General features: G+C 38.2%; 4 protein-coding genes and 1 long non-coding RNA gene across 5 annotated transcripts; 2 read left to right on the forward strand and 3 right to left on the reverse strand.

The window, feature by feature from the left end:
* Positions 1–6,772: 6,772 nt before the first annotated feature.
* Positions 6,773–8,871, forward strand: LOC121805314 (transcription factor bHLH130-like). The gene is made up of 6 exons (XM_042205120.1): positions 6,773–7,441; positions 7,667–8,007; positions 8,100–8,270; positions 8,346–8,411; positions 8,498–8,566; positions 8,650–8,871. The coding sequence occupies exons 1-6, from the start codon at positions 6,988–6,990 to the stop codon at positions 8,716–8,718; spliced, it is 1,170 nt and encodes a 389-aa protein (XP_042061054.1). The 5' UTR covers positions 6,773–6,987; the 3' UTR covers positions 8,719–8,871.
* Positions 8,872–12,304: 3,433 nt separating this feature from the next.
* LOC121805901 lies at positions 12,305–13,083 on the forward strand. The gene is made up of 2 exons (XR_006051550.1): positions 12,305–12,602; positions 12,703–13,083. It is a non-coding gene; the product is annotated as an uncharacterized LOC121805901 (long non-coding RNA).
* Positions 13,084–13,117: 34 nt separating this feature from the next.
* Positions 13,118–16,416, reverse strand: LOC121805900. Its single transcript, XM_042205932.1, has 7 exons — positions 16,074–16,416; positions 14,700–14,873; positions 14,535–14,627; positions 14,383–14,451; positions 14,000–14,206; positions 13,530–13,655; positions 13,118–13,431 (listed from the first exon to the last, which is right to left on the reverse strand). Exons 1-7 carry the CDS (start codon positions 16,335–16,337, stop codon positions 13,273–13,275), a joined length of 1,092 nt encoding a protein of 363 aa, XP_042061866.1. The 5' UTR covers positions 16,338–16,416; the 3' UTR covers positions 13,118–13,272.
* Positions 16,417–16,865: 449 nt separating this feature from the next.
* Positions 16,866–23,072, reverse strand: LOC121802048 (chaperone protein dnaJ GFA2, mitochondrial-like). The gene is made up of 18 exons (XM_042201593.1): positions 22,847–23,072; positions 22,691–22,763; positions 22,529–22,603; positions 21,880–21,962; positions 21,688–21,771; positions 21,551–21,589; positions 20,924–21,031; positions 20,304–20,348; positions 20,107–20,194; positions 19,913–19,977; positions 19,770–19,844; positions 19,017–19,089; positions 18,263–18,354; positions 18,099–18,170; positions 17,784–17,840; positions 17,591–17,639; positions 17,364–17,430; positions 16,866–17,123 (listed from the first exon to the last, which is right to left on the reverse strand). The coding sequence occupies exons 1-18, from the start codon at positions 22,919–22,921 to the stop codon at positions 17,027–17,029; spliced, it is 1,317 nt and encodes a 438-aa protein (XP_042057527.1). The 5' UTR covers positions 22,922–23,072; the 3' UTR covers positions 16,866–17,026.
* Positions 23,073–24,097: 1,025 nt separating this feature from the next.
* On the reverse strand, positions 24,098–25,003 carry LOC121803383 (mitogen-activated protein kinase kinase kinase 20-like). The gene has a single exon (XM_042203055.1). It carries the CDS (start codon positions 25,001–25,003, stop codon positions 24,128–24,130), a length of 876 nt encoding a protein of 291 aa, XP_042058989.1. The 3' UTR covers positions 24,098–24,127.
* Between the last annotated feature and the right edge of the window lie 1,169 nt (positions 25,004–26,172).

The raw sequence follows: 26,172 nt of genomic DNA on the forward strand, positions 1-26,172 counted from the left end.
TACTCAGTGAACATAATGCCGAAAATTACAAATATACATTTGAAAATATTGTCAAGCCATCATTGCAGTAATACTCGGGGTTTTATTTAAAAGACCCGAGCTTACTAAAATATTCACTTTGGGCCCTTTTTCCTGTACTTAGCCATATCTGATCACCTTGTGCCGTCGAGATGGTGTTCTCGCACGGTCACCTTACATGCATGTGCCGGGAAGGTGGCCACCTTCCTCGGTCACCTGCTCTGTCCAACATGACAGAGGGAGCTTGTGTACACTAGTCCGAGCGGGGACACCACCCTCACCGGGACCCGAATTCGACTTATATCATCATTCATAATTCACTTGGCCTTAGCCAAGCAGATAGGCATCATACACAAAACATTTATGGCAAGACAATATCTTTAAAACATCCACGAACATGTGCTCGCGTTTTCATAGAATACGATTTGTATTTTAAGTATAAGAAAGCTCACCTTGATCGCTTATTTTCCTTACTTGAATCTCTTACTCCGACCTTACTTGCGGAGATAACCTTTTGAAACAACACAATAGGAAAAGAAAATAAAAATACTAATTCAGTTTTAAACTAATCTGATTAAATGAGAAATAAAATCTCAAGGTTTAACTTTATTATTAACATTATTATTATTATTATTATTATTATTCGAAATTTCCAAATCTTGCATTATTTACTTCCACTTCGTTTGCTAGTTAGATTCCAACCAAAATTTGATATTCTATACTTTACTAATTACTCCTAAAAAAATAAAACAATTTGGGTCACAACTATTTATTTTAGCTTACTTAACCATTTCATTCTTAGGCCCGGAATAAATTAATTTCGGAAAGGACCTCAAATCAATATGCATTACAGCCCCAAGGTCGCTGAATCGGCTCGGAGGCTCCACGTTCCTCGCCGGCCATGTCCTCGCAATGGATACTTCCTCCCTTGCTACACTCTGCTCCTCGACCGGCTCTTCCCGAGGCTGTAGGTCTGCCGGAGTCGTTTCCTACTCCATGCTCGGCTCATGCCGAGGTTGCAGCTCGGCTGGGACCATGCTCGGCTCTTGCCGAGGTTGTAGCTCGGCTGGGACCATGCTCGGTTCTGGCCGAGGTTTCAGCTCGGCTGGGACCATGCTCGGCTCTTGCCGAGGTTGTAGCTCGGCTGGGACCATGCTCGGTTCTGGCCGAGGTTTCAGCTCGGCTGGGACCATGCTCGGCTCTGGCCGAGGTTTCAGCTTGGCTGGGACCATGCTCGGCTCTGGCCGGGGTTGTAGCTCGGCTGGGATTGCATCCACCAGCCCTCCCCTCCCTTCCAGCGTCGTTGCCGTTGAGACCCTCATCCCCTCCCCCTTTTTTTTATTTAAGTTTTAAATACCTTTATGATAATAGACTTTGTTAAATTCATTCCAAGATTTCCCAGATTCATGGAACGAAAAGAAAGGATGGGTTTTTGGAGCGTGGGCTGTCATTGTTGACGACGGAGCGCCTAGCTCGCTGCCGGAAGTTCCTCACGGCAGATTTACTGATTGGCTCAAGATGAGTTTCTTTATTTTAGAGGTCTACATAGAATTGTTATAAGAGTCACATGCTTTTGGTGTTGTCTAAAGCATCATTAAAAGTCCTATGTTATGTCTATCATTCAATAGCTTGGGGAAAATTCTGGTTTTGGCATGCTACTTGTATGTGTTGGGTGAATTTTGGAGTCCCGGATGTAATATGTGGAAATAAAGGCTACCTAGCATGTTTCCATTTTCATTCTTACTATAATCTGATGTATATGCATAAAAAAAACTTGGAATTACCTTTTATGTGGGGGAAAAAGAGGTGGTGTTGGATTGGTGACTTGATTCTACAAGTGTGTGTAAATCTTCCTCCTTAGGCTCTGTCCGATGTGGAATTGAAGTAGGAAGAGGAAATAGTATGTGGGGTTTGTGAAGGAATTAAGTGGGGTTGGGAAGGGGTGATTAGGATATGTGATGGTAACGTTTTTCTGGTGAAAGAAAGTGAGGAAATATACTAATCTATAGAAGATGGCAATAAAAGATGGCCACGTAAGCGGTAATTATTCTTGGAGAGAAAGTTCACCATTTGTGTCAGAGAATGAGAATTTTTTTTTTCATACTTCATTAATGCATTCATAAATGCAGCATTTATTGCTTTTACTACTCATCAAGTAACATTAAATGCATTGTCATGCCCTTCTCGGATAAGCTATCAGAGAATATATATTAATTAATTATTATTATATATATATATATATATTTTTTTTTTTTGTTTTTTTTTTGATCATTTCATTTGGTGTAGGTACAAACGGCGCAAGCTCGGGGCTCGGATTTAATCGCAGTAAAAGCTACTTATATAAGTAATTTAGCTAATAATATTGTTTCTAATAATATCGGCTTAGCGGGTCGTTACACACAATCCATCAAAAATTACAATTGTAAGATTAACTACCTATATCTCGAACTAATAAGTTGACCATAATTTGCCCAGTTGACAAAAGCATAACTAAATTGTTAATTTCAGAGATTTTTCTAAAATGCAAAGGTTTGACTTTTTTTAAATTACTAATATAGACCTGATTAATTAATGCAATATGTATGCTTCTTTATATTTTATCATAATATTCAGCCAGTAACTTTAACCTATCTACCAAATTGCGTAAAATTTTGGGTTTCGCTATTTCATAAAATCTCATTAGTTATTTACTTGTAGTAAAGAGATGCATAGCACTTGTATTTAAACAACGTCGTTTTGCTCACCGAAGATTTATTTCATATAGACTTTTTTTTTTGCCAACTCAACTTTCTTTCCCTAAACTAAGGAAAATAAAGAATAAGTCAAAACTTTTCACCCACGAAAAAAACAATAAACGGAAGATTCATGTTTCATAACTTAATAATTTCAAACCTTGCAAGTTGCAAACTTTGAAATATGGATACCGTTGACTCCTTGAAGTTGACTATTAAAATTAAAACAAAATAAAAAAAAGAAATAGAAGTCTAAACTTTTGGAGAGTATTTCAGTGAGACTAAGGGCTGCTGAATTGTTATTATTGCAATAATTTAGGTGTGTTGAGTCGTTTGATACTTAAATATATTGTCCCCCGGTAGATTTATTGCTTTTTTATTTTTTATTTTGACGGAAAGTCTTATTCCTCGCAAATGCATGAGTCATTAGGAATTGGTAATATGGATTGATGTTGACATGTCGATCAGATCACGTAATTACAAACTTTGGTCTATTAAGCTAAGTACACGAAAATAGTAGATTACAATTAATTAATACGTATGATGATATATTATAAACAGAGAAAACAAACAAAAAGCATCGTTTTCATGAAAGTAGCCCAGCCACTCTCGCCTCCGTACATGCATCTTATCCGAATTTTTTTTACAAAAAATATTAGCCGCCTTCTAAACAGATGCGTGTAGTCTCCTTTAGCCTAACTAAAATTATTACGCAACTTATAGAGATGTATTCATTTCCTTTTCCTATATTTTCTCATTTTTCCTTCTTAATTTCAGCCATTAGATTAGAGAAATGGACGGTCAAGATCAACATTAGGTAATTAATCTCGTGTTGCATTATTTGTCCTATTTTGTGCATTATGAGGGTACAATAGTAATCTAATAATGGCTGGAAACCGCTACGAATAATGCACCACATGGTCACGAGTAATGCATATAATTGGCTATATAATGCACAATATGTGAACTGCAATGCATACGAACAAGATGTGCTGTGTTATGATGTTTGACACACGTTTCTTGTTTCCCCTAAGGGTTTAATAAGCTTAGGGGCTAGGGTATAGTACGTAGACATGTATGTAATCTTCACATGGTAACGAGTAATGGATATAATTGACTATATAATGCACAATTTGTGAACTGCAATGCATACGAACAAGATGTGATGTGTTATGATGTTTGACACACGTTTCTTGTTTCCCCTAAGGGTTTAATTTCCCCTAAGCTTAGGGGCTAGGGTATAGTACGTACGCATTAATAACAAATTATAAAACGATACGAATAATTCACCAAATTGTCACGAGTAATGGATGTTATTAACTATATAATGCACAATATGTGAACTGCAATGCATACGGATAAGATGTACCATGTTATGATGTTTGACACACGTTTCTTGTTTCCCCTAAGGGTTTAATAAGCTTAGGGGCTAGGGTATAGTACGTAGACATTACTAAATGCACGTATGTAATCTTCAATCCGTTGAATAACCCATATACACAATACCTCTAATAATGCATAATATACTGAGATAATGACAATTAACAGCTACATAATGCACTACCTAAACCAAATAATGCACATACGTATATTCCAATAACAACAATTTGTTAGTAATGTCTACGTACTATACCCTAGCCCCTAAGCTTATTAAACCCTTAGGAGAAACAAGAAACGTGTGTCAAACATCATAACATGGTACATCTTATTCGTATGCATTGCAGTTCACATATTGTGCATTATATAGTTAATAACATCCATTACTCGTGACAATTTGGTGAATTATTCGTATCGTTTTATAATTTGTTATTAATGCATACGTACTATACCCTAGCCCCTAAACTTATTAAACCCTTAGGGGAAACAAGAAACGTGTGTCAAACATCATAACACAACACATCTTGTTCGTATGCATTGCAGTTCACAAATTGTGCATTATATAGTCAATTATATCCATTACTCGTTACCATGTGAAAATTACATACGTGTCTACGTACTATACCCTAGCCCCTAAGCTTATTAAACCCTTAGGGGAAACAAGAAACGTGTGTCCAAACATCATAACATGGTACATCTTATTCGTATGCATTGCAGTTCACATATTGTGCATTATATAGTCAATTATATGCATTACTCGTGACCATGTGGTGCATTATTCGCAGATACCAAAATGTGGCAGTTACTTTTCCGTCAAATGTCAATAATAACCCTGTAATGCATACAAACACTTCTATAATGCAACACGGAACCAGTTTTATAGAATCAATCTGATCCGTTGATGCCTTAGATCTAACGCGTAATATTAAGAAGGAAAAAGGATCTAAGATGTGAAAAGGAGAATAACGCTCCCCCACTTATATCCGTAAATATTGGGTCAGTTAAAAATGTGACGACAAAATTATCTTCAATTTGTTAATCGGGTTGAATTTAATACAGTAGTATGTAAATACAAGTTAATTTCAGGAAAACGTAATGTGTATTTTTAATTTTTTATTATCTCTACATATATATGCACATTAAATTCATATTTATTAATTCTCTCTCCTTCCCTTTAAACATTATCCATTTGTTAATTTCATTTGTCCCTCAACATTATTCATCCTATTTTTGGTAACTAGCCACCATTATTACATGTATGTTCTACTTCTATCCATAAATCTATCCATTATATTTAGGCTCTCCTTTTTTAACTTACTACCTCCATCCCATAATAAGTGTCACATTTTGTCATTTCACTCCGTCCCATAATAAGTGTCACATTTTGTCATTTCAGTCCGTCCCACAATAAGAGCCACATTTCACTTTTACCATAAATGGTAAGCAAGCCCCACATTCCACCAACCAATTCTACTAACATTTTATTATAAAACTAATATATATATATATATAAGTGGAACCCATAATCTATTAACTTATCCATCTCACTTCTCTTTATATTTTTTAAAACGCGTGCCCACGCTAAAGGTGACACTTAATATGGGACGGATGTAGTATTAAATAGTTAATAGTTTTTTTTAGAGAAATACTGACCACTAACTGTCCGCTGTATATTTGACTAAGAATATACATTATACAGTAAATAGTTAATAGTAATTTTTTTAAAAAAATACTATATTATTTTACTGTAAAATGTGTATGCACGTATCGTATAGTGCATTGCTTGAAAAGTGAAGCAGTCGTATCAAATATGAAATTATTTGCCAATATAACTGTAGAGAAGTGAATTACGTCTAGTTTTAAAATTGAAACTAAAAATAAAAAAAAATAATTAATTCACAAAAAAGTTTATTATATCATAACTAAAATCATTAATTTATGCATAGAGCTTATATATTCAGTATAGAGGTATATGATTCAACCGGCCGGCTGCCTTTTCACAGATGGAGCAACCAAACCAAACCACACCACACATGTATTGGTCAACTAAATCCATATAAACAAGCATTTGCTTTTCCCCTAAGCCAAGTTTTCTTATGCTTCCAAGGTTTGCGATAATATATGAACACAAACACTCCACACTTAACAAGTGGTGAAAAAACAAGGTGGGGTCCACTTCTGTTAGGCCTTTAGAGCTATCGATGCAGCAGCTTCACCCCGGGTTGGAGTCCACCTCCATTCTTCGTCCATCGTCGCCATTGCCAGCAACAGTCAATGCACCGCCTCTGCCATCCGAGGTCAACGACATTCTTCACTATTTATGACCCCATGGCTCCGTTTCCTGAATCCGCCATAGGTCAAAGAAGATACTAATGAAGAAAATAGAACTAGATAAAATCCCCAAGCCCGGATCGAGATTCGAAGGCTATATATGCTACATGCACGTAGTAGTAGTAGTAATTAATTAGTCTTAACCCAACTAGTTAGGTATGACATTATTTTGAGTGGTCCTTAGATATTAGCCCATAAACAAAGGGCTATCTAGTAAAATACACTTGTGGACCGGGTGATGTCGGTAAAGACTAAACGATATCCATTTGTAATAAAAGATAAAAGCGAGGGCACATTCACAAATCTGGGGTCAATAAATATGAATCGAGTAACAATTTAATGATTTCCGCTCTGCCACTTCCACTTTTGCTATTTCTGTGATTCTATCATGTTTCAGATGGTTATAAAAGTAGCAAGAAAGCAAAAATTCCTGTAGATTTTCACTGAAACAATAAACCCCCCTTGTTTTCATTCACCCCCATCAAAATCCACTGATCTCGGAGCTTCCATTAGTAGTAGTAGTAGTATTATGTTTAGCTCAGATGCGATCTCGAGAGATATGAGTAGAAACAGCAGCTTTCTTCTCTCAAATCCGAGTTTCAAGAGCAGAGATTCGATGGGGTCCGATTTGTTTGCGAATCAAGCTCAGCTTCAGCAGCAGCAGGGGTTAGCGCGGTACCGATCGGCGCCGAGCTCGTTCCTGGCCGCGCTTTTGGATTCGACTGGTGAGAACAGCAGCAGCGGCGACGAATCGGAAGCTCTGTTGTCGGCGCTGATGGATGGACCGCGTGATCTGAACCAGAAGAGCGCTAATCAGATGCATTATCATCTGAAGCAGGAGGCCGAATCGGAGCCCCGGCCCGGGTATGAGAACGCTGTCGTCGGATCTTATTCCGTGGGGATGGAGAATTTGGTTAATTCGAGGATGAATAATGGCTCCAATCTTGTGAGGCAAACCAGCTCTCCTGCTGGATTCTTCAATGGTAATTTTGCTGCTCATTATCATGTTTGATTCAGCTTCTGCAAAGCTCTATATTTAGTCTGATTTTTGGATCTGGGATATGAGATGATGATGAGCTGTGGGAGTTGGAATGACAAATTATTTTCACAAAAATGATTATTTTAATTATGTTTTTTTATTAAATTTCACAAGAAATTAGTTGGTATTTTGAAGAAATTATAGTATTTGGTTGAAACAATTTTGTTAGGATATGGTATGATGGGAGAGGTGGAGAAGTACAGAGCTCAAAACCATTCAAAAGCTACTCCATCATCATCATCAGCTGCTACTGCTGGTATGAGCAGTCATATTAATTTCTCATCCGCTTCATCCTCGAGGTTCATGCCTACCATTCCTGAGAACGTCAACGAAAGCATTGGCATGCGTAGCCCTGAGAATGGCCAGTTGGGAAGTGCTAATGCCAGAGAGTTCGACGCCCTCTTCCCTCAGGACTCGTGGAATCATGACTCTCCTTTCAATAGCTTGAAAAGAAGTCGAGGTGGTGACAGTATGAAGATGTTTTCCTACTTCAATGGATTGGAAAACCAGGTATATATGCATTGAAAATTGTCTTCTCCTTTTAAGCTTACTATGTTAGTGATTGTGTTTGGCCCGTTGCTGATGTTGATCCATTTGATCAGAATGGAGAAACAAGTAAACGCCATGGCTTAGTTCACCATTTGAGCTTGCCTAATACTGCTTCTGAAATGGCCGAATTGGATAAGTTTATGCAAGTTCAACCGGACACCACTACTTGCCAGATTAGGGCGAAAAGAGGCTGCGCCACTCATCCAAGAAGTATAGCAGAGAGGGTAAAAACTCTTGTTCTCATTCGTTGCCTCATTATCTCAATATTCATAATTATATGATTTTCTAATTAATCTTAGGTGAGACGCACCAAAATTAGTGAAAAGATGAAGAAGCTGCAAGATCTTTTCCCAAATATAGACAAGGTAGTTTTCACTTTAATTTCTTGTCCAAATGTAGAAACAAAACATCATGTTTCATGTTTTTGCTAAGGTGGATTGGTTTATGACAGCAAACAAGCACAGCTGATATGTTGGATTTGGCAGTTCAATACATTAAAGACCTTCAAGGTCAAGTAGAGGTAATTAAAGAGAAGAGATCAGTCCCTTTCAGTAGTCAAGATTCACATGATCTTCCCCTTATTCTTTCTCCTTTCTTGTGCAGACGCTCACAGAGACGAGGGCTAAGTGTGTTTGCTTGAAAAGACCTCAACAAACAACTCCCAAATCGTAGCATAAGCTAGCTTCCACTCGCCTTCTAAGTCAAGGCTGTCGCCAGTAGGTGAAGGAGTGATTTCCATTGTCAATGTTTGGTAGCCTACAACGTGGATTTAATCTGTAGTGTATTGTGATAATGGTTATATATATAAGTTGATTTTATGAATAATTTGTGTATATATATTTAAGGTGCTTAGACTTTTTAGAGACTACGTTTTGGTTACGTGATTGTGTTCTAGTTGTTGGTGTTGATATAATATTAGGATATACAGTTCAGGTTTAGATGTATGCAAGTTATTTAGAAAAGCAGAATAATATCGAATTATTGCAATGAGATTGAGAAGTGGAGTGGGATATCATTATGTATAAAGATGGGAAGATTAATATGGTATTAGATTCAGTTATAATTGTGATCTTTTATCGAAAGTTCCTTGGAGATTCTTTATTCTTGTCTAATCTAATCCTGCTGCAATTGTAATTTCGTATCAAAGAATTGATTACTATTGTTTTCTTTGGATTGAATTATTGGATAACAAATTAGCAAGATGCATGAGACTTAGTAAGATTATGATAAACTAATCATATTAATGATGATAATAATAATTTGCTCGACTTAACCAAGCATTATTTGAATAATTTTTTTATGATCTACCATGTCGAGTATTGTATATGTAAATAAAATACGTACCATATATCTATATAAATGAATAAATAAGCATGATCCTCCTAAGAGCATCCACAACTGGAGCCATATAGGACACTCTATCCTCCGCCACATCAGCATTTTATCTTCCTATCCATCCACCTATAGTGGGATGCCCTATAGCCTGCCCTGTACTCCGCTCTATAGCATTTTATTTATCTTTTGTATTTATTTTACTTTTATATAATATTTGAATATATAAAATTGTAACATAACAAAAATTTTAAAAAAACTTCATTTTATTGAAACTTGAAAGAGCATAATATAAAATACTTTAAAAAAACTACAATTTCAGCGGCATTTACGTGCCCAAATTTCTTCAACCATGTCGGACATGAGCCGAGCATGGTCTTGTTGGTTGCGCATTGAGGACTGTGCCGCTAGAACCTCATTGTAGCCTATTGGTAATCCTCGAAACGTGGGGCGGAGTCGCCGTTAGGGGTGGCAAATCGTGCGTGTCGGGTCGTTATCGTGTCGACACGATAACGACACGAACACGATAACAACAAACACGAACACGACCCGTTAAGAAAACCTCAAACACGAACATGAACACGACACGAAACCCTCAGACACGAACACGACACGAACCCATTAACGACACGAACCAATTCGGGTCAACACGACACGATAACAACACGTACACGAGATGACACGATAACGACTCGATAACAACACGACCTGATAACGGTTAAACCTATTAAAAATGAAAATAATAAGAATTAATAATATTAAAATATTATTTGTTAACGGATAACACGAACACGACACGAACACGACACGGACACGTATTGTTAACGGATAACACGAACCCGACACGAACACGACACGAACACGACACGAAATTTTCGTGTCCTTAACGGGTCGACCCGATAAGGACACGAACCCAATAAGCTCTGACCCAAACCCATTATTTTCGTGCCGGTTCGTGTCGTGTTATCGTGTCGTGTCAAAAATTGCCAGCCCTAGTCGCCGTGCTAGATCCAGCTTCATCATCGCCTCAATCAGTGACGCTTCCACCTTCGTGCTCGGCTATCATGTTATGCAAGATGATGCACGCATACATGACATTGGCGATGACTTCCTTGTACCAGAAACGCGCCAGACCCTTCACTATTGCCCACCGCACTTGGAGCACACCAAATGCCTGCTCCACATCCTTCCGCGCAGCCTCCTGTCGTTGCGCAAATAAAGCTCGGTGACAATCCGTTGGGCAGCTGATCGTCTTCAAAAATACATGCCATCGGGTATATGTCATCGGCCAAGTAGTACCCAATATGATGCTTGCGGCCGTTTGCAGTGAACTCGATGGTCGGGTCATTGCCGTTGCATTGCTCGGTGAAGAGATACGATGAGTTGAGGACGTTGATGTCGTTGTTCGACCTCGCCACACCGAAATAAGCATGCCAAATCCAAAGTCGGTGGTCAGCGATGGCTTCGAGGATCATCGTCGGGTAGCTGCCCTTGTATCCACTAGTAAATTGGCCTCTCCACGCAGTCGGACAATTCTTCCACTCCCAGTGCATACAATCTATGATTCCTAGCATTCCAGGAAAGCCGTGCACCGTCTCGTGCATGTTCATCAGGGCTTGACAATCTTCAGTAGTCGGCTTTCGCAAATATGTGTTGCGGAAAGCCTCCACAACTCCCCTACAAAATTTTTTCAGGCACTCGCGACCAGTTGTCTCTCCGACGTGGAGGTACTCGTCGAACATGTCCGTCGTGGTGCCGTAGGCCAACTGTCGGATCGCAACCGTGCACTTCTGCAACGGTGTAAGTCCGGGTCTGCCGATGACATCTTCCCGATACTGGAAGTATTGATCACGTGCCTCCAACGTGTGGACAATGCGGAGAAAAAGATCCCGCCGCATTCTAAACCGGCGGTGAAAAACCATTGAGCCCCACCGTGGTTCCTTGGCAAAATAGTCTGCGAACAGACGTTGGTGAGCTACGTCGTGCTCGCGGCGGACAAACGTCCGACGTCGAATCGGCCTCTGGATCTGCTCCGCTTGGACTTGCTCCGCCGCTTCAAGCTCGTGCTCCATCTCGGCCAAGCACTCCGCCGCAGCCTCATGAACACAATCGAATAAGTCTCGAGTAATGCCCTCCGAGGTACTCCAGTCGTCACCGGGTCTCATTTTTTTAGTGAGAGAAAGATTGGTGTGTGGGGAAAAGAGTATTGATGAGAGATGGGAGAGAAAAGTGTGGAAAATGGAATGTGAAATGTGAGGTATATATAGATAAGAATTTTTTTTAAAGGGAAAATGTGTTACATCATCCGCGGTATCGTTCGCGTGACTCACGATGGGGCAGACGATACCGCAGACGATGCGTGTCCCGACGCCATCGTCCGCGGACGATGAATCGGGCATCATCCGCGGAGCTAAAGTGGCGGACGATAGCAAGCATGATGCATCGGGTAGACTATCGTCCGCCCCACTGTGGATGCTCTAAGTAGAGCTGGAATATTAAAATTTAGGACCAGACGCAGTCCAAAGTATCAAAGACCCAATGAAATAGGATCGGCCCAACTTCAAAAATTAGCACAATTAAAAGTCAATTTTACCTCTTTGGAATATTTCTTATTAATATATTCATTATACTCATATACTAATTTAATCAAACAGTATTTTACTAATCATAATTATTTTGCTACTCATATGATATTTCTTTCATTCTTTATTAAAAGTCTCATTGTCAAACGCAATTCAGGTAGTATTCAACTAATTTTTAAATGTATGCCCAAATCAAATGAAACTTTTATGGGACCAATTGAGTATCATACTGCAACATAATTAATAAATAGTTATACATCGAAAATTTCAATTAAGTAGCCATACTATTATTAGCAACTAGAGTTTGAAAGTATTGAACAATAAACTGTGAAGATGCAAATTGCAATGTCATGATCCCGAAATTTGTTGCCTCGACAAATAAATTAATACTACTACTAGTTTGAAATGAAATGAAACGAAACAATAGCATTAGATGAGTGAATGAATGAGTCTTGTTGAAATAGTTATCGTTATTTCCATCATCTTCCTTTTGTACGGCGGCAACAAAGTCGACTACGTCTTCAAAACCGTGTTAATCGGCGATTCAGTATGGACTCCAAGTCCACCATCGGAGTTGAGTTCCAGACGCGCACAGTTGAGATAGATCAAGCCCCAGATTTGGGACACTGCTGGCCAACAAAGGTTACTTTGCTATTTTTTATTCTTGTTGGTTACTTTGCTATTTTTTATTCTCTATTCATTTTATACCTAATGCAAATTATGCTATTTACTTTAACCACAGGCTTCCATGGGTTATTAATTTTAGGATTTTGATCTCCTACCAATTGCTCTGCTTAACATAGAGCTTGATTACTTCTTGCTCTCTTTCTATTAGCTCAAGTGTCCAAATAATGAACTGGAAGTTGTTTGGATTAGAACAAGGTAGTGTTGGAATTATCAGCACTTGAGGCAACAAATGTTGAACAAGCTTGCCTGTCTGAGATTTATCGTGTCATCAGCAAGAAATCCCTCGTTGCTAACGAAGCAGAATCCCGAAGAAATGAAGCACTTCTTCAGGGTACCAAGATTGTCGTTCCTGGACAGGAACTTGTGCCTACTGCAAGCAACTTCAGCTGTTGTAGAACATCATAGTCTAATCCTTCATCTTGGTAGTTTTCAAGTAGCAAAGCTGTATGTAACGTTATCTTCCTCGCGAATCATATAATAGGCCTTGTTTTATTGAAATTTGAAAGTTTCATTTCATCCATCGAAATCAAAGGATAATATTATCAATCCACCAATTGATTCAAGTAATCATCGTCACAACACACACAGCTATTTGGAAATAAATCAACCAGTCTCCAGCTGCAAATTACGATGCCTCTTCTTTACTTCCTTTGAGATTGATAATTGCGAGCTCCAGTTCTACAAACTCTCCAGCACACATAGGAGGGTATTTGGAGGCTATTGGTGACTCCGCAAAATGGCCTAGTGGTTTCAAAACTGCATCCGACGCTATGTGCCCGAAAAGCTAGGTCATTAAAGAAAAAAGACACATTTTAGCAAGTCATTTCGTTTCAAGGTCATAGCAAAGCAGAAGAGCAGGAATGACACAGTGCATCAACTCACTGTTGAGGAAACTCTCCACAGGCTGCGGTTTTTCTCTGAAGCTACTTTCATTGCTTCAATTGTGCGATCAGTCACAGCAACTTCGTGCATGCCAGCTATGCATGCTCCAGCAGTCAACCATTCTATCTGTATACCAAAACTCCATTAGAATATTAGAGAAAAATAATAGTACTAGGAAAGATCCAAAGTTCACACCTCAAATTAATGCTTAGCTAATTGGAAGATATTAAACAGCAAAAGTAAGAAACACATAAGATTTAATAGTAATGCTTATCAAGTTATCACACTTCTATCATGGTAGCACGTTTTCATCCTCAACAGTAAAAATATTAGCCCCATCAGCAACAGTGAATCAATATGGTTTTCGTAGCATGAGTTAATTGTGCTTATCTTTTAGCTAAACAAAACAAAAATGAAAAAGTTAATACTATAGGTATTTATCTTCAGACATGGTAATACTTAGGAATCACCTGCTTTCCGGTTTGAATGAGAAGACATCCCACAGGAACTTTAACTTCCATTTTTTGTCCATTTCTCAGCCATATATTTAATCCCGGGAACCTACTCCTACCGTGAATAGTAAGAAAGTTGAGGTCATAATGATACCCTGCAAATACAGTGCCCATTTGGCCATGACGTTTTAGATTGCTTCCTGTTGGAGCAAGTAGGTGTGGTCCCTGGAGATGAAAAGCGGATATTTTTACATAAAGAATGTTTGAGGTGACGAAATTACACAAGTACAACAGATTTGCATCCTGACACAGCAAAGATCACATACCCACACCCAACATTTGAGTAGATGTTCAGTGTGGAAGTCATGCATTTGTAATATATAGGATTAAAAAGATTTAACCTGATTCATAAGAGAAGTGAATGCATCTTTCTGCAGGCCAAATCCAACTGCTGCCATTTCAGCAACAACCTAACAAAGAATGTCATGGCATGAAAGAAGTAAGTGATTTAGTACTAACCATGCAAAACAAGAACAGGGAATCTGACACTTACCTCTATCGCAGATACCATCTTATAACCCCATGAATCCATGGTGTCCTTCCACGCAGGAAATCCTTCGGGTATGACAGGCTCAGAGTTAAGTTCCTGCCAAAAAAAATATGTATAGGCATAAGAACCATACAAACAACAGTCCTAGAACACCATTAAGAGATTGACCTTAAAGCGGGTACTTGATGGCCGTAGACCAACCCTCCACATATACCGCCACTTAGGGTCAGGTCCAGCGGGTCTGGAAGGCTGAGATTCTATTGGCATCGATCTTAGTTTCTCTTGCATTTCTTTATCCACTAAACTACGGGGTACTTCAACTCCTTCCGGTGTTACTCCAACCTGAGTAAACATAACATCAACATCGCAATTAGAATTGATTGATAGAGAGAAGCAAATAGGTAACCTTACAGGGAGTCACTCCAAACAAATATAATTCAAGATATAGCCATTATAAAGTTCATAAATATGAACTATATAATCCCATCATTATCTAGATTGAACTCAAAATGGATAAGGGAGAGAAGAGCATAAGAATAGAACACAAGTTCAATGTATAGCTCTTCCTAAACTCTTTTTCTCAAAGCTCATGAAAAACTTACTAACACGTTATGTGCAGGTAAGTCTATGACCAAAAAAAAGTGTTCAAACAAAAGTAAGATATGTATAAATAGTTAAATACAAGCTGACAAATCCACAGATTTCTCTTGTTTTACAGTCCTTTCAGCTTATGCCGGGAGTAGCATGACAGCTGTTGTATGGTCAAAAAATGCTTCTACAAAATATAACATGTTTATGATATAGTATTAGGAAACATCTGTTATTTATAATTATATAATTACATTTTGAACTAATTGGTATTCCTATCACAGATGTATGACTATGCCAACCTAATTAACCTTAGGAGAGAACTACTGATACTTAGCTACAACTTAGAAAAGTCTCCATTTTTTATTGGACGAGAACAAGTGATCATGCAAGTTTTGAGTAGCACCCAGCCAAACGAGAAAAAGAAAAAAAGAACTTTCCGTAGGGGGTTAAGATATGATATTTGAATAAATTAACAGAGAGTAATCACTAAGGAACAAATAAACTTGTCCAAATATGAACGTTAGCATATGCTTCTTTGGATACAGAGGGTATGTGGTTACTCTGTTAATTCTTGCGACTTACTCTAATACCACTCCAAGCAATCAAATTCACTATTTTTTTCCACCCAACTACCAGCAGAGATCATCCAACCAAGCCATATTGATCATACATTTGGTTTATTTTATATTGAAGATGAGACAAAATGCAAGGTTTACTATTGGTTGAAGAAAACACAATTGACTACGGTAAATGGAGCTGAGATGTAAAATGCACATTTGTGCATTGCGTAAATACCAATGCCATCAAACGCAAAAATACTAACACAATCAAATTGAGACACCAGAATTTACTTAAACCCCAACCTATAAGTGTCTAATTCCAATTGTCAATACCATATTCGAAATCAGTCGAAGTCAAAAACACACACTACTGAATCAGGAAGTAAACGACCTGATAATGGAGCTGCGGACGCTCCTGCTGGCGCTTGAAATCATCGGGCATTTCGAAATAATTCTCCATCATGTCGAGAAAGCGATCGTTATCTTCGGCGGAGCATCGCGGATCCTTAACAAGCAGAGCCCCCGTCTCTTTTAGGGTTCGGCTGACCTCCGAGCATAGACTCTTCAGATTCGAATTGGCCTCCAAGTCGGCCGCGCTCGAAGAATTACTGGAGAATTCCAAGTAGGGCGCGAGATCGATCACCGGAATCTGCATAGCTGAGTTTTAGAGAGAGAAAGAGAGTTCTTGGGATTGGAAGGGATTCCCAGTGATATTTCACGAAATGGCTTTGGCGGGAATATTATTTACGCATTAATATACAACTTTTATTTGGAAATACTAAAATTAATCTCATTTTTGTTTTCTTATTCTCTCCTTCCAACTTTCCCTCTCTAGCATTCTCTCTCACGTCACAAATGTACATTTGAATTTTGCTTGGTTAAACCATTAAAATCCTAATTATGCCACAAATATATGCAACATTGAAATCTTTACAATAAAAACATTATATTACTGTATATCAATATCTACACTGCACACTATTTTCTCAAAACTAGTGCTCATAAACATTGACGACAACTTTTCAACGCTTGTACTTATAAAACTTGTGGGCATTTTTTGTTTTTATTGTATTTTAAATGAGTAAAAAGTTTAAAACCAAGGCTTATAGTGTTAAATCATTTTGCGACAAAGTCTGAGGTCGGTGAATCTGAATTTGAATATGGTTTATATGTACAGTATGCCTCCAAGAAATCCAGATCTACCATTTATGGAACTATAATAAATATGGTCACTACAAATACACCCAAAATTGCTAGGCCAAAAAGTATCTTCCGCCAAGAAATAAAGTTCAATCACTCTCTCCTTCTGCCTATCTAGATTTCACTGACAGAGCGATACGTGATTCAGCCCGATGCTCCTGCGGCCGCACCTTTATCGTCTTCTCTGTGTTCTTCTTTAGCAAACTCTTCGATCAATTGGCGCTGCCTGTGTGTCAGGTTTCTGGTACAAGGTAGCATGAAAAGCAAGTAGGTTAAATGATGTATGACAGTAGATTTATGCAATATGGTATTGAAGAAACATAGGGTAAGACAAATCAAGGGGAAAAGGTACACTAGAGACGAGGCAATATAACAACAATGAGTATCATCAGTTAATTATTAGTCTGTTAAGTCAGGATATAGGCAGACAAACTTTTTGAAGGAAAGTTTTAACTAAAGAAGAAGAAACATAGTTTCTTACGTTGGAATGCTAACGTTGAAGTGCACATATTGATCACCAAATGAAAAAGAATTTCGGACTTTAATTCCTGCACAAAGACATCAGCAAAACATTATTTTCCTAGAAAACAAAATAAGTTGTATAATCAATCCCTTTGTTCAAGAAATGAATTCAACATTCATTATATAGAACTAAACATCAAAGAGAAAAGGAAACTGTGAATATCCAGGTAAACTCTTTACTCTTACCCTTTTTCCTCAGCACCACCTTCTGCCCAGGTTGAGTGCCAGGGCGAACCTACATATAAGAAATGATAGGTGAAATATCAGATATGACTACAGTTAAGGGTTTGAGAGTACGCTACAGCAAGCACACACTACGTAATCATGATTGCATTATCTAATAAACAATAAATTAACTGATAAGCTATATCTAACAAACCTTAACAACAACATCCCCGGCCAGTGTAGGGACCTGAATCGTTCCTCCCAAAATTGCCTGCAAAAGAGCACAAGATGTGATCAACTTGGCCAGAGTGAAAAATCAGGCTCCAAAAAGAAGATATGGAAAGCACGAGCTTCTTATTCTTGAGGTTAATATTTTTGTATATCACTGGATTATTAACCAATGCACAGCTAACATGGATGAAGCCAAAGTAGGATGTAGGCCAATTTATGAACTCATTGTAATCTATAGTTATCAAATCCAAATTCCAAAGGTGGAACTTGAAACTCCAACTTACTAGACGCGTATTACCTGAGTGATGCTCAAAACCGTATCAACATGGATATCAGCCCCTTCTCTTCGGAACACTGGGTCTTCTTTGACCTGTAAATAATACAGCATGGTTAACAAGTATGTCAATGCCAACCCATATAAGAAATTGCAACATCAGCTACTGAGCAAGTAAATCAAGCCACCTTAAGTACAACAAAAAGATCACCCGGTTGATTTCCATCAGGATCCGATCCACCACTTCTGGGGACTTTAATGGTTTCATTATTGTCCACTCCTGTAGATACAGAACCATGCAGAAACATGTCATTTTGTAACCACATTCATCATCATAGTGAGCATCATATAGCCAAAATACACTAACTAGAGAACAATTAAATTGCTTCCAAGGCCCTAATTCAGAAATCAGACAATAATATAGTATTAAACATGAAGGAAGCTTCAAGCTTCTAACAAAAAATTGATAAAATAAAGCATATGTCTGATATCAAATACTCCCTCCGTCCCGGGCTACTCGCTCCTTTCCTTTTCGGCACGGAGATTAAGGAATGAGTGTATAGGAAAGTCAAAAATGACGGCTGTAGGTGAAATTTTTTACTAAAAATGGAAAGAGTGCAAGTAACTTGGGACGCCCAAAAAGGAAATAAGTGCGAGTAGCTTGGGACGGAGGGAGTATTTGTTGAAGTATAGCTATGTGGTTGCTAATGTAGCAAGACTGCAATGTCTCCCAACCAATGGCAGTTCAATAGACTACGATAGTTTACAAGGGAAAAGCAATAAAATAAGTCATCCATCCTAATCTGCAGTTATTACTTAGAAACCACAATTTATGCACATCAAAATATCGAATTGGAAGTCCTTTCGAAACGGAACTCAAAGTAAGAACTGTAAGATTAATAAACATGGTGGAGAAATGACTGAGATTTTCTCTGAGCTCACCTGCCATGATATTCACCTTCACTGTCTTTGGCCCTTTTACTACCCGCTTACCCCTGCAGGACTTGCAGAAGTCCTTTTCCAGATAAGCCAAAAAGTAAGACTATAATAACCAACCACCATAATTTCAATGTGAGTAGAGTACAGTAGCATTTAATTATTCCAGGCCAAATAGGAGGAGTATTATTTTAGTTAACAGCAATACTTCTTCCAGAAACTATTTCGACCCTCAGATTTATTGATCTTGTGATAGTTGAAAGTACAGTATTTAACACTTGTCATAATGATGTCTGAGTTTGTGGTAAGAACTCAACAAACTCGTTTCATTAACAGATAACTGATGTATCATATGAGTTCAGCCATTGAACTTTTTGCATGCCAAAGAAGGTAAAACAGAGAGAAATACAATAAAGTTTGAGCTCAATTCAGGAGTACAAAAATCCTGATGCACCTTTTCAGCTTTTATACACTATCACTTCTACATGAACAAAACAAGAGACGCATTATAGCCAGAGTGATGTTGTGAAGAAAAAGAATTCAGGAGGTAACAATGGCATGCAACATTATCCAATGGAAAGATTCCAGCAATCACAAACCCGATCCAGTGAATGATATTTTTCACAGCATAAGTGAACGCAGTCACATTCAATGAATAACTTCAGAGGGCATAGTAAAGTGTGCATCCAAAGGCCCAAAGCAACAAAATCCGACTGTCTACTATACAGTAACTTCATTTTGGAAATGTAAATGTCATACCGAAACAATTTTTCCAGCTCCCCCGCAATTTGGACAAGTAGCTTGGAGTGTGAAAGGACCATTTTGTGAGATAATCTGTGAAAGATAACCATGATGTTAAAGTGAAGTTTCCAACTACAAGAAGTAATTTTATAGGTACTCACCATGCCAGAACCTCTACAGCGTTTACAAGTTTCAGGTCTTGTTCCAGGAGGAACTCCAGCTCCGCCTAAAATGGAAAATTATGTGATTCTGAGTAATGAACTTGGGAACAACAGTATGTGGCAATTTTTTTTCTTTTGAAGAACGAATAGCGCGTGCACTTTGATTATATAAAAGGGGAAAAATATGACCATACCACAAGTTTCACAAGTTAAATCAGTCATGATTGACAGTGTCTTGGTGCATCCTTGGACAGCTTCCATAAAGGATAGTTCAACAGCGACCTAGAGTTAATACTGAAATTAGTTAGACTACATTCGTATCCCCCACCCCCGCAAGAAAGGAAAAAGATACAAGCTGTATGATGCTAATATTTGATAAACTGATAATTACCTTAACATCTTCTCCACCCATGTCCCTATTGAATATGTTGAAAATCTGATCTCCGAAAATAACCAAACACAAGATCGCACATTATCATCAAACATATGTAGAAGCTAAAGAGTATTGCACAAAGGCTGTTTCACAAAATATAAACATGTGCAGTGCAGGCTGACAACAAGTCAGTGTTTGCTATCAGTAAAAGGTTACCACATAAAAAAATGAGAACCAAAGTAATGTAACCTTAACAACAAGAAAACTAAAATTTATAAAAACAGTTAGTTTAGGTCGTTATGATTAGTCCTTCAAAAGCACTAAATGTAGAAGGAACAGTTTGACGTGGAATAGGTGAACTCATCTTTGTTTCTTTATTCCCCACCGTAGCAATCATCATTGTGGGGAAAACAGCTACATTATAATCAGTAAGCACCCATTGCATAAACTATCCTAAGTCCGGAAACTAAGTGTTCTTATTTCACTTCAACAATATCCAATCTCATTCTACTATCTGTGCCAATAGGTGAATGTGATTCAGAAGTACTAGTAGTTTAGGTAGGTAAAATCCCCAAAAAAAGAGAAGGTATACGTGGAATGGAACATAGGAAACAAGGCATTATGAAAAAGAGGCTTACATCAGCATTTCTGAATATGTCCTGGAAAGGATTAAAGCCCCCACCACCTCCAAATGGATCAAACCCACCTTCACCTGTACCAGCACGTTCAAATGCTTCATGCCCTACCTGTTACAGGAAATGAAGTAATGCCAACTGAATGGTTAAGACCCAAAAACCCAATTGTGAATGTGATGCATTTTTCAAAGAATATCTATAAGAAAATGACAAGAGAGCTTCAAAACTTGCAAAAGATACAGCAATTATATCTGTTAGCAGAATTGAGAAACTAATGATTTGAATTTGTATGCATGAAAGTCTACTGTTTCTGAGATGAAAGTAAGACACTACAAACAGAATGACAAAACATATTTCCACAAGGGATCTTTTTGCGTAGTTTTTAAAAATTTCCAGAACTTATAGACTTATATGCTGGGAGATTTAAGGTAAGTATAGCTGAAATCCATCGAAACATCAATATTCCATCATATCCCATGCTTTCTTAGTGTATTATTGCTAAGGTTGAAAGTCCCTTTATCTGACTCATAATATGCACAAGCATATGCAAGATTATGTATGAGGTGAGTGGTCATCGGTAATTCCTACCATATCCTTAAACCAATTAATTACAGATAAAATATTTCATACCTGATCATACTGTTGGCGCTTTTCATCATCCTTTAAAACCTGCAGAAAGATCAGGAAATAAAATAAGATGAACCCAATAAAGGCAGAAGATAATTGGGAAATAATTCTTGTAAACCTGAAGGTCCAGGAAAATATACCTCGTATGCTTTCTGGACTTCTTGAAATTTCTTTTCAGCTTCCGGGTCATCTTTATTAGTATCAGGATGCAACTTCTTTGCAAGCTGTTGCAGACACATCATACGAAACATTGAACAAAACCCTTTCAACACACTAAGGATAAGGATTGTAGTTTCCTTCCAGGATCAGAAGAAAAGAAGAGAGAATCATACCCCATAATAAGCTTTTTTTATTTCGGATGCTGATGCACTTTTATTAACACCAAGGACATCATAGAAATCTCTTGACAAATGTGCTAGAAAGGTGGAGAGGGAAAATAGATAAGGAGGAAAGAAAACAAGAACCAGTTAGCTACACACTTGTAAAGCAGATTGGATCATAAATGGAAGTTAATGAAATAAGAAACATCACAAACAACTGGTTGTGTTCCAAGTAAGTGAGCAAAAGAAAAAAATAAAAAATAAAAAAACCTTGTTCTTCAATCTCTCCTATGTTTAACTAAAAGTAATAGTTGACTAATTAAACACATTAGCCAAATTCAGTCCGAAATAAACACTTCTCATTATAAGGGGGAGAAAGGTCATCCGCTTAAGATAATGGTGCACTAAAATTAAGTGAAAAAATATTTTTTTTTTCAAAATTCTGATTATTTTGCGTTTGTGTTTTAATGAGTACATCCTCGAAGTCATTTAGCTGATACTAATCATAGCTCCTGTAAAGAAATTGTGACTGCAATGCATGATGAACATGTTAACTATCAAAATGCTAGTATTCATCTTTAACCCTCTTCCAATTATTAAAAAAAAAGCAACTTTCTTACTTTCATAACCCACAACAAGAAATCAATGAGTAAGTGGTTACCAGTTCCATGGATTGACCGTGTGGCGCCTATATTATCACTCCAAAAGCCTGGCTTTAACACATACTTGCCATTGCCTGATGTATCCCACCAAAGAAAAAAATTAAATGAGATAAATCATAAAGTAAGCAATTTCAATCTACAATCCAGAGTTTTCGAAGTACCATATCCATTATTTAAATAGAAAATGCCCCTGGATTGACTGCACGGTGCAGCGCCGACGCCCCTGCATCCTCCCTTCAATATGGAATCGCAAAGCTACAATCAATTAAATGATATCTGAGATAATCACACAAGAAAGAGAGAGTATAAAACCGTACAATTGAATAATTATTATGGCGCAGAAGGTATGTAAGAGAGCGGCGGGCGAGGCGGAGGCCATGGCACCGGACCATCGTTAGGCCGTGTAAATGTAGCGAAAGCAGAGGCAATAACGATTGGAGCAAAACCCTAATAAAGTTTGGAGGTGAATCAAGTGAGTGGAGGAGAAGGTGTGAGAGAGACGAGAAAAATAGCAGATGAGTTCTTAGAATCTTCGAGTCGTGACGGTTAAATTGAACAAGAAATTAAACTAGGTTTTTCTTTATTTTAAAATATTTTTTTTCCTGGCATTAAATTAGGAATGTAATGTCGGGCATAAGAATTAACAAAAAAATTACTACTACTACTACCTTTAATAAAAGTAAACTCCAAATTAAGACCTTCAAAAATAAAACACCTTTTCATTACCAAAATAAAAATAAGAAGAAAGGAGCATAGAATCATACCCCGTGTATACCTTGTTCTCAAACATCAAAACGTCAAAATAATTAGTGTTTCTTCTTTGCTTCCCAATTATAGCTAGGCTTATGTAGCAATCTTGACACCTAGTACCTTGAGGCTGATGTGGACTTAACCATGTCAGTTCTTAGTTAATCACTACAAATCGTGCAAGAAAATAACTTTCATATGCAAATCGTGACACCATATTGCATTACAAAAACACGTGACACATGATCATATTCAATATGCTGTTAGCTTAATAATTTTGTACGATCGTGGTACGGTTTGATGATGTGTAATGCACATGGTCGTGTATGAGCTAAGCGATGGCCGATGGCTACCAACTTGGTATTAATAACTTCAGCAATTTCACACGACACAAATATCGAAGCTTCTTCGCAGTTTCTCCTCAACAAAAATTAATGAAATTCATCAAGCTCGATCTATTGATATTGATTGAGTCTTTGAGTTTGAGAAATTAAGCAATTACTCCCGATGTATATCTAATATCTGTATGCACATAATTAATTTATTTCCCGGTGTATATCTGTATACACAATTAATTTATTGGCATATAACATATCTAACCTAATTTCCAATAACGTCGGCAGGAAACGGCTACTCGTCTGCAGATTCTTTTAATGTTTTTTTTGCAAACGCAATAGTGTGCACACATATACCACAATTAATCGGATGTACGTAGGAGCAATAGTAACAAAAAATAGAATTTCATTGATTAGTAACAAAAATAGAATTTCATTGATTATAATGGAAAATCCGGTTCACAAAAATTAGAACCATCCCTGCCACATAACTAAGTACAAACGATAAAAAAATCATCAATGGACATGGATTTTTGGGACGTGGAAACACTGGGGCAAAAGCGAGTGCAGCTTTGACGACAAATGGTGGTGGCTGTGGCGGCGGGCGGCCATCTTCAAAAAAGGATGACGGAGCAGACTCTCCGCTCTACACCTCGCCGCCGGATTCTTCACAAAGCACTTCCTCAGAAAATCCTTCGCCTCTTCCGAAAAAGCGTTCGGGATCTCAGGAATCTCATCGCTGCCACCAATCATCATCAACACATCCGTCACCGTCGCGTCTTTCCTGATCTCCCACGGCGCTCTTCCGGTGAGCATGTTCAGCACGGTGCACCCCAGGGCCCACACATCCACGGCCGCCGAGTACTCCAGCCGCGATATCGACTCTGGCGCCGCGTAGAGCACCGTCCCCCTAAACACTTGAACAGCCTCTCCTATTTTCTTGCAGCTTCCGAAATCGGCGAGTTTTGAATGTTCGCCCACGAGAAGCACGTTGTGCGGCTTCACGTCGCAGTGCACGTAGCCGACTTTGTGGATGTGGACGAGGGCGGTGGCGATGGATTTGGCGTGGTGACTGACGATGTCCTCCGGTAGGCCTTTGCCGGAGTGGATTTTGTCGGCGAGGGAACCTCCGGGGGCATATTCGAGGATAATGTTGTATAGGTTGCGGCCGTTTTCAGTGGTGATTTGGTCGCCGAAGCAGCGGAGGATGCAAGGGCACGACTTGAATTTGTGGAGCAGGTCCTTCTCCATGGACAGAGATTTCGACCGCGTGATATCAGCAGATTTGACGGCCACAACCGCCGGAAGATGGGGATTGTGGCCGCTGGTTGTGGCCATAGACACAAAGCCAAACCCTCCAGATCCTAGGGTTTTGACTCTCCTCCAATTCATCTTCGCCGCTCTCTCTAAATTTTGGATTAAGGGATCCTCAACTATCCCACAACGGCTATATATAGATGTATAGATCCGCTACAGATTAAGATTAACAGATATCTTGTATTTACATTAGGAAAGATTAACAGATATTTTAGATTTACATTAGGAAAGATAAACAGATATCTTAGATTTTTTTTTTATAAAGTGGGGCATTTCGAGAATAACAGATATCTTAGATTTACATTAGATTTACTACTTTATTTTGATATGGTAGTATTTTTATGTTATACTCCATTATATTTAATTTCCATATTTAAATTTTAAATATATTGTACACTAAGATTATGGAATAATAAATCCTATTATTAATTATATTTGAAATATTATCTACTATATCATTTAATTGAATTAATTCTAAATAAGTAAAATTAAGCTCTAAGCGTGCTTGTACAAACGACAATCTGTGTCGATCCAATGTCGATCGGGAGATCTTCAGCGGTTGGAAGAAACTATGCGCAAGCCATGGGAGATTTGATCACGAGGCTTGACGAGTCCAATCAGAGGCGTGATCAAGCTGATCATAGGTGCGATCGAACCTTGAAGGAGCTGCGGGATGATTTCGTTGCTTTGAACGTCCAACAAACTGAGTTGATGGCGAAGCTTAAGGCTGATAATAAAGGTAATTCTTTGCCAGCTTCGAACGGATCAAATGCGCGTGAATCTTAGCATGCTTGGTTCTTTACCCCGTGAGGAGAGTAACAGATTTTTCCTTCCAGCACATCACAAAGGCGATGTTTCTAGCTTTGGGCTTTTGGAATGGGTGCTTCTACCCGGGATGAGTCTATATCCACAAAATTGGGTGATAGTTGAAGAGCCAAGGCATCGCACGAAATGAATACTTCAGGTTTCGAAGGAGCACTTCTACGAAACAGAGAGGTGGTGTTTGTTTTGTAATGAGGTTTGGGGATGATTTCGAGTCTCTCCATATTTGCTTTCGTGCATGTTGTCTTTGCGCCGCTTGGTTCCAAGCTTTTGTTCATAAAAAAAACTACTCTATCACAATAATTTTCTATGCCACTTCCTTGTTTAGAATTAATATACGAAATACTTTAGTTTGTCATTGTTAATGGAATGTATCTTGTGATATTGGATTTGGGTTTGGCATTTTAAATAATTTGGGCAGA

The sequence above is a fragment of the Salvia splendens genome, chromosome 5, assembly GCF_004379255.2.
Source record: "Salvia splendens isolate huo1 chromosome 5, SspV2, whole genome shotgun sequence".
NCBI classification, from domain to species: Eukaryota; Viridiplantae; Streptophyta; class Magnoliopsida; order Lamiales; family Lamiaceae; genus Salvia; species Salvia splendens.

What these genes read in the sequence shown, in the direction of transcription:
- LOC121805314 (XM_042205120.1), top strand. Translation starts at nt 6,988, where the DNA reads ATGTTTAGCTCAGATGCGATCTCGAGAGATATGAGTAGAAACAGCAGC. An exon ending in CAAGAAGTATAGCAGAGAGG is followed by an intron (nt 8,271 to 8,345) that starts GTAAAAACTCTT and finishes AATTAATCTTAG; the next exon opens with GTGAGACGCACCAAAATTAG. An exon ending in TTTTCCCAAATATAGACAAG is followed by an intron (nt 8,412 to 8,497) that starts GTAGTTTTCACT and finishes GGTTTATGACAG; the next exon opens with CAAACAAGCACAGCTGATAT.
- LOC121805900 (XM_042205932.1), bottom strand. Translation starts at nt 16,337, where the DNA reads ATGCAGATTCCGGTGATCGATCTCGCGCCCTACTTGGAATTCTCCAGT. An exon ending in GTCCGCAGCTCCATTATCAG is followed by an intron (nt 14,874 to 16,073) that starts GTCGTTTACTTC and finishes ATGTTTACTCAG; the next exon opens with GTTGGAGTAACACCGGAAGG. An exon ending in TGTGGAGAGTTTCCTCAACA is followed by an intron (nt 13,432 to 13,529) that starts GTGAGTTGATGC and finishes TTAATGACCTAG; the next exon opens with CTTTTCGGGCACATAGCGTC.
- LOC121802048 (XM_042201593.1), bottom strand. Translation starts at nt 22,921, where the DNA reads ATGGTCCGGTGCCATGGCCTCCGCCTCGCCCGCCGCTCTCTTACATAC. An exon ending in AAGTCCAGAAAGCATACGAG is followed by an intron (nt 21,590 to 21,687) that starts GTATATTTTCCT and finishes ATCTTTCTGCAG; the next exon opens with GTTTTAAAGGATGATGAAAA. An exon ending in GGTGGTGCTGAGGAAAAAGG is followed by an intron (nt 17,431 to 17,590) that starts GTAAGAGTAAAG and finishes GTCTTTGTGCAG; the next exon opens with GAATTAAAGTCCGAAATTCT.
- LOC121803383 (XM_042203055.1), bottom strand. Translation starts at nt 25,003, where the DNA reads ATGAATTGGAGGAGAGTCAAAACCCTAGGATCTGGAGGGTTTGGCTTT.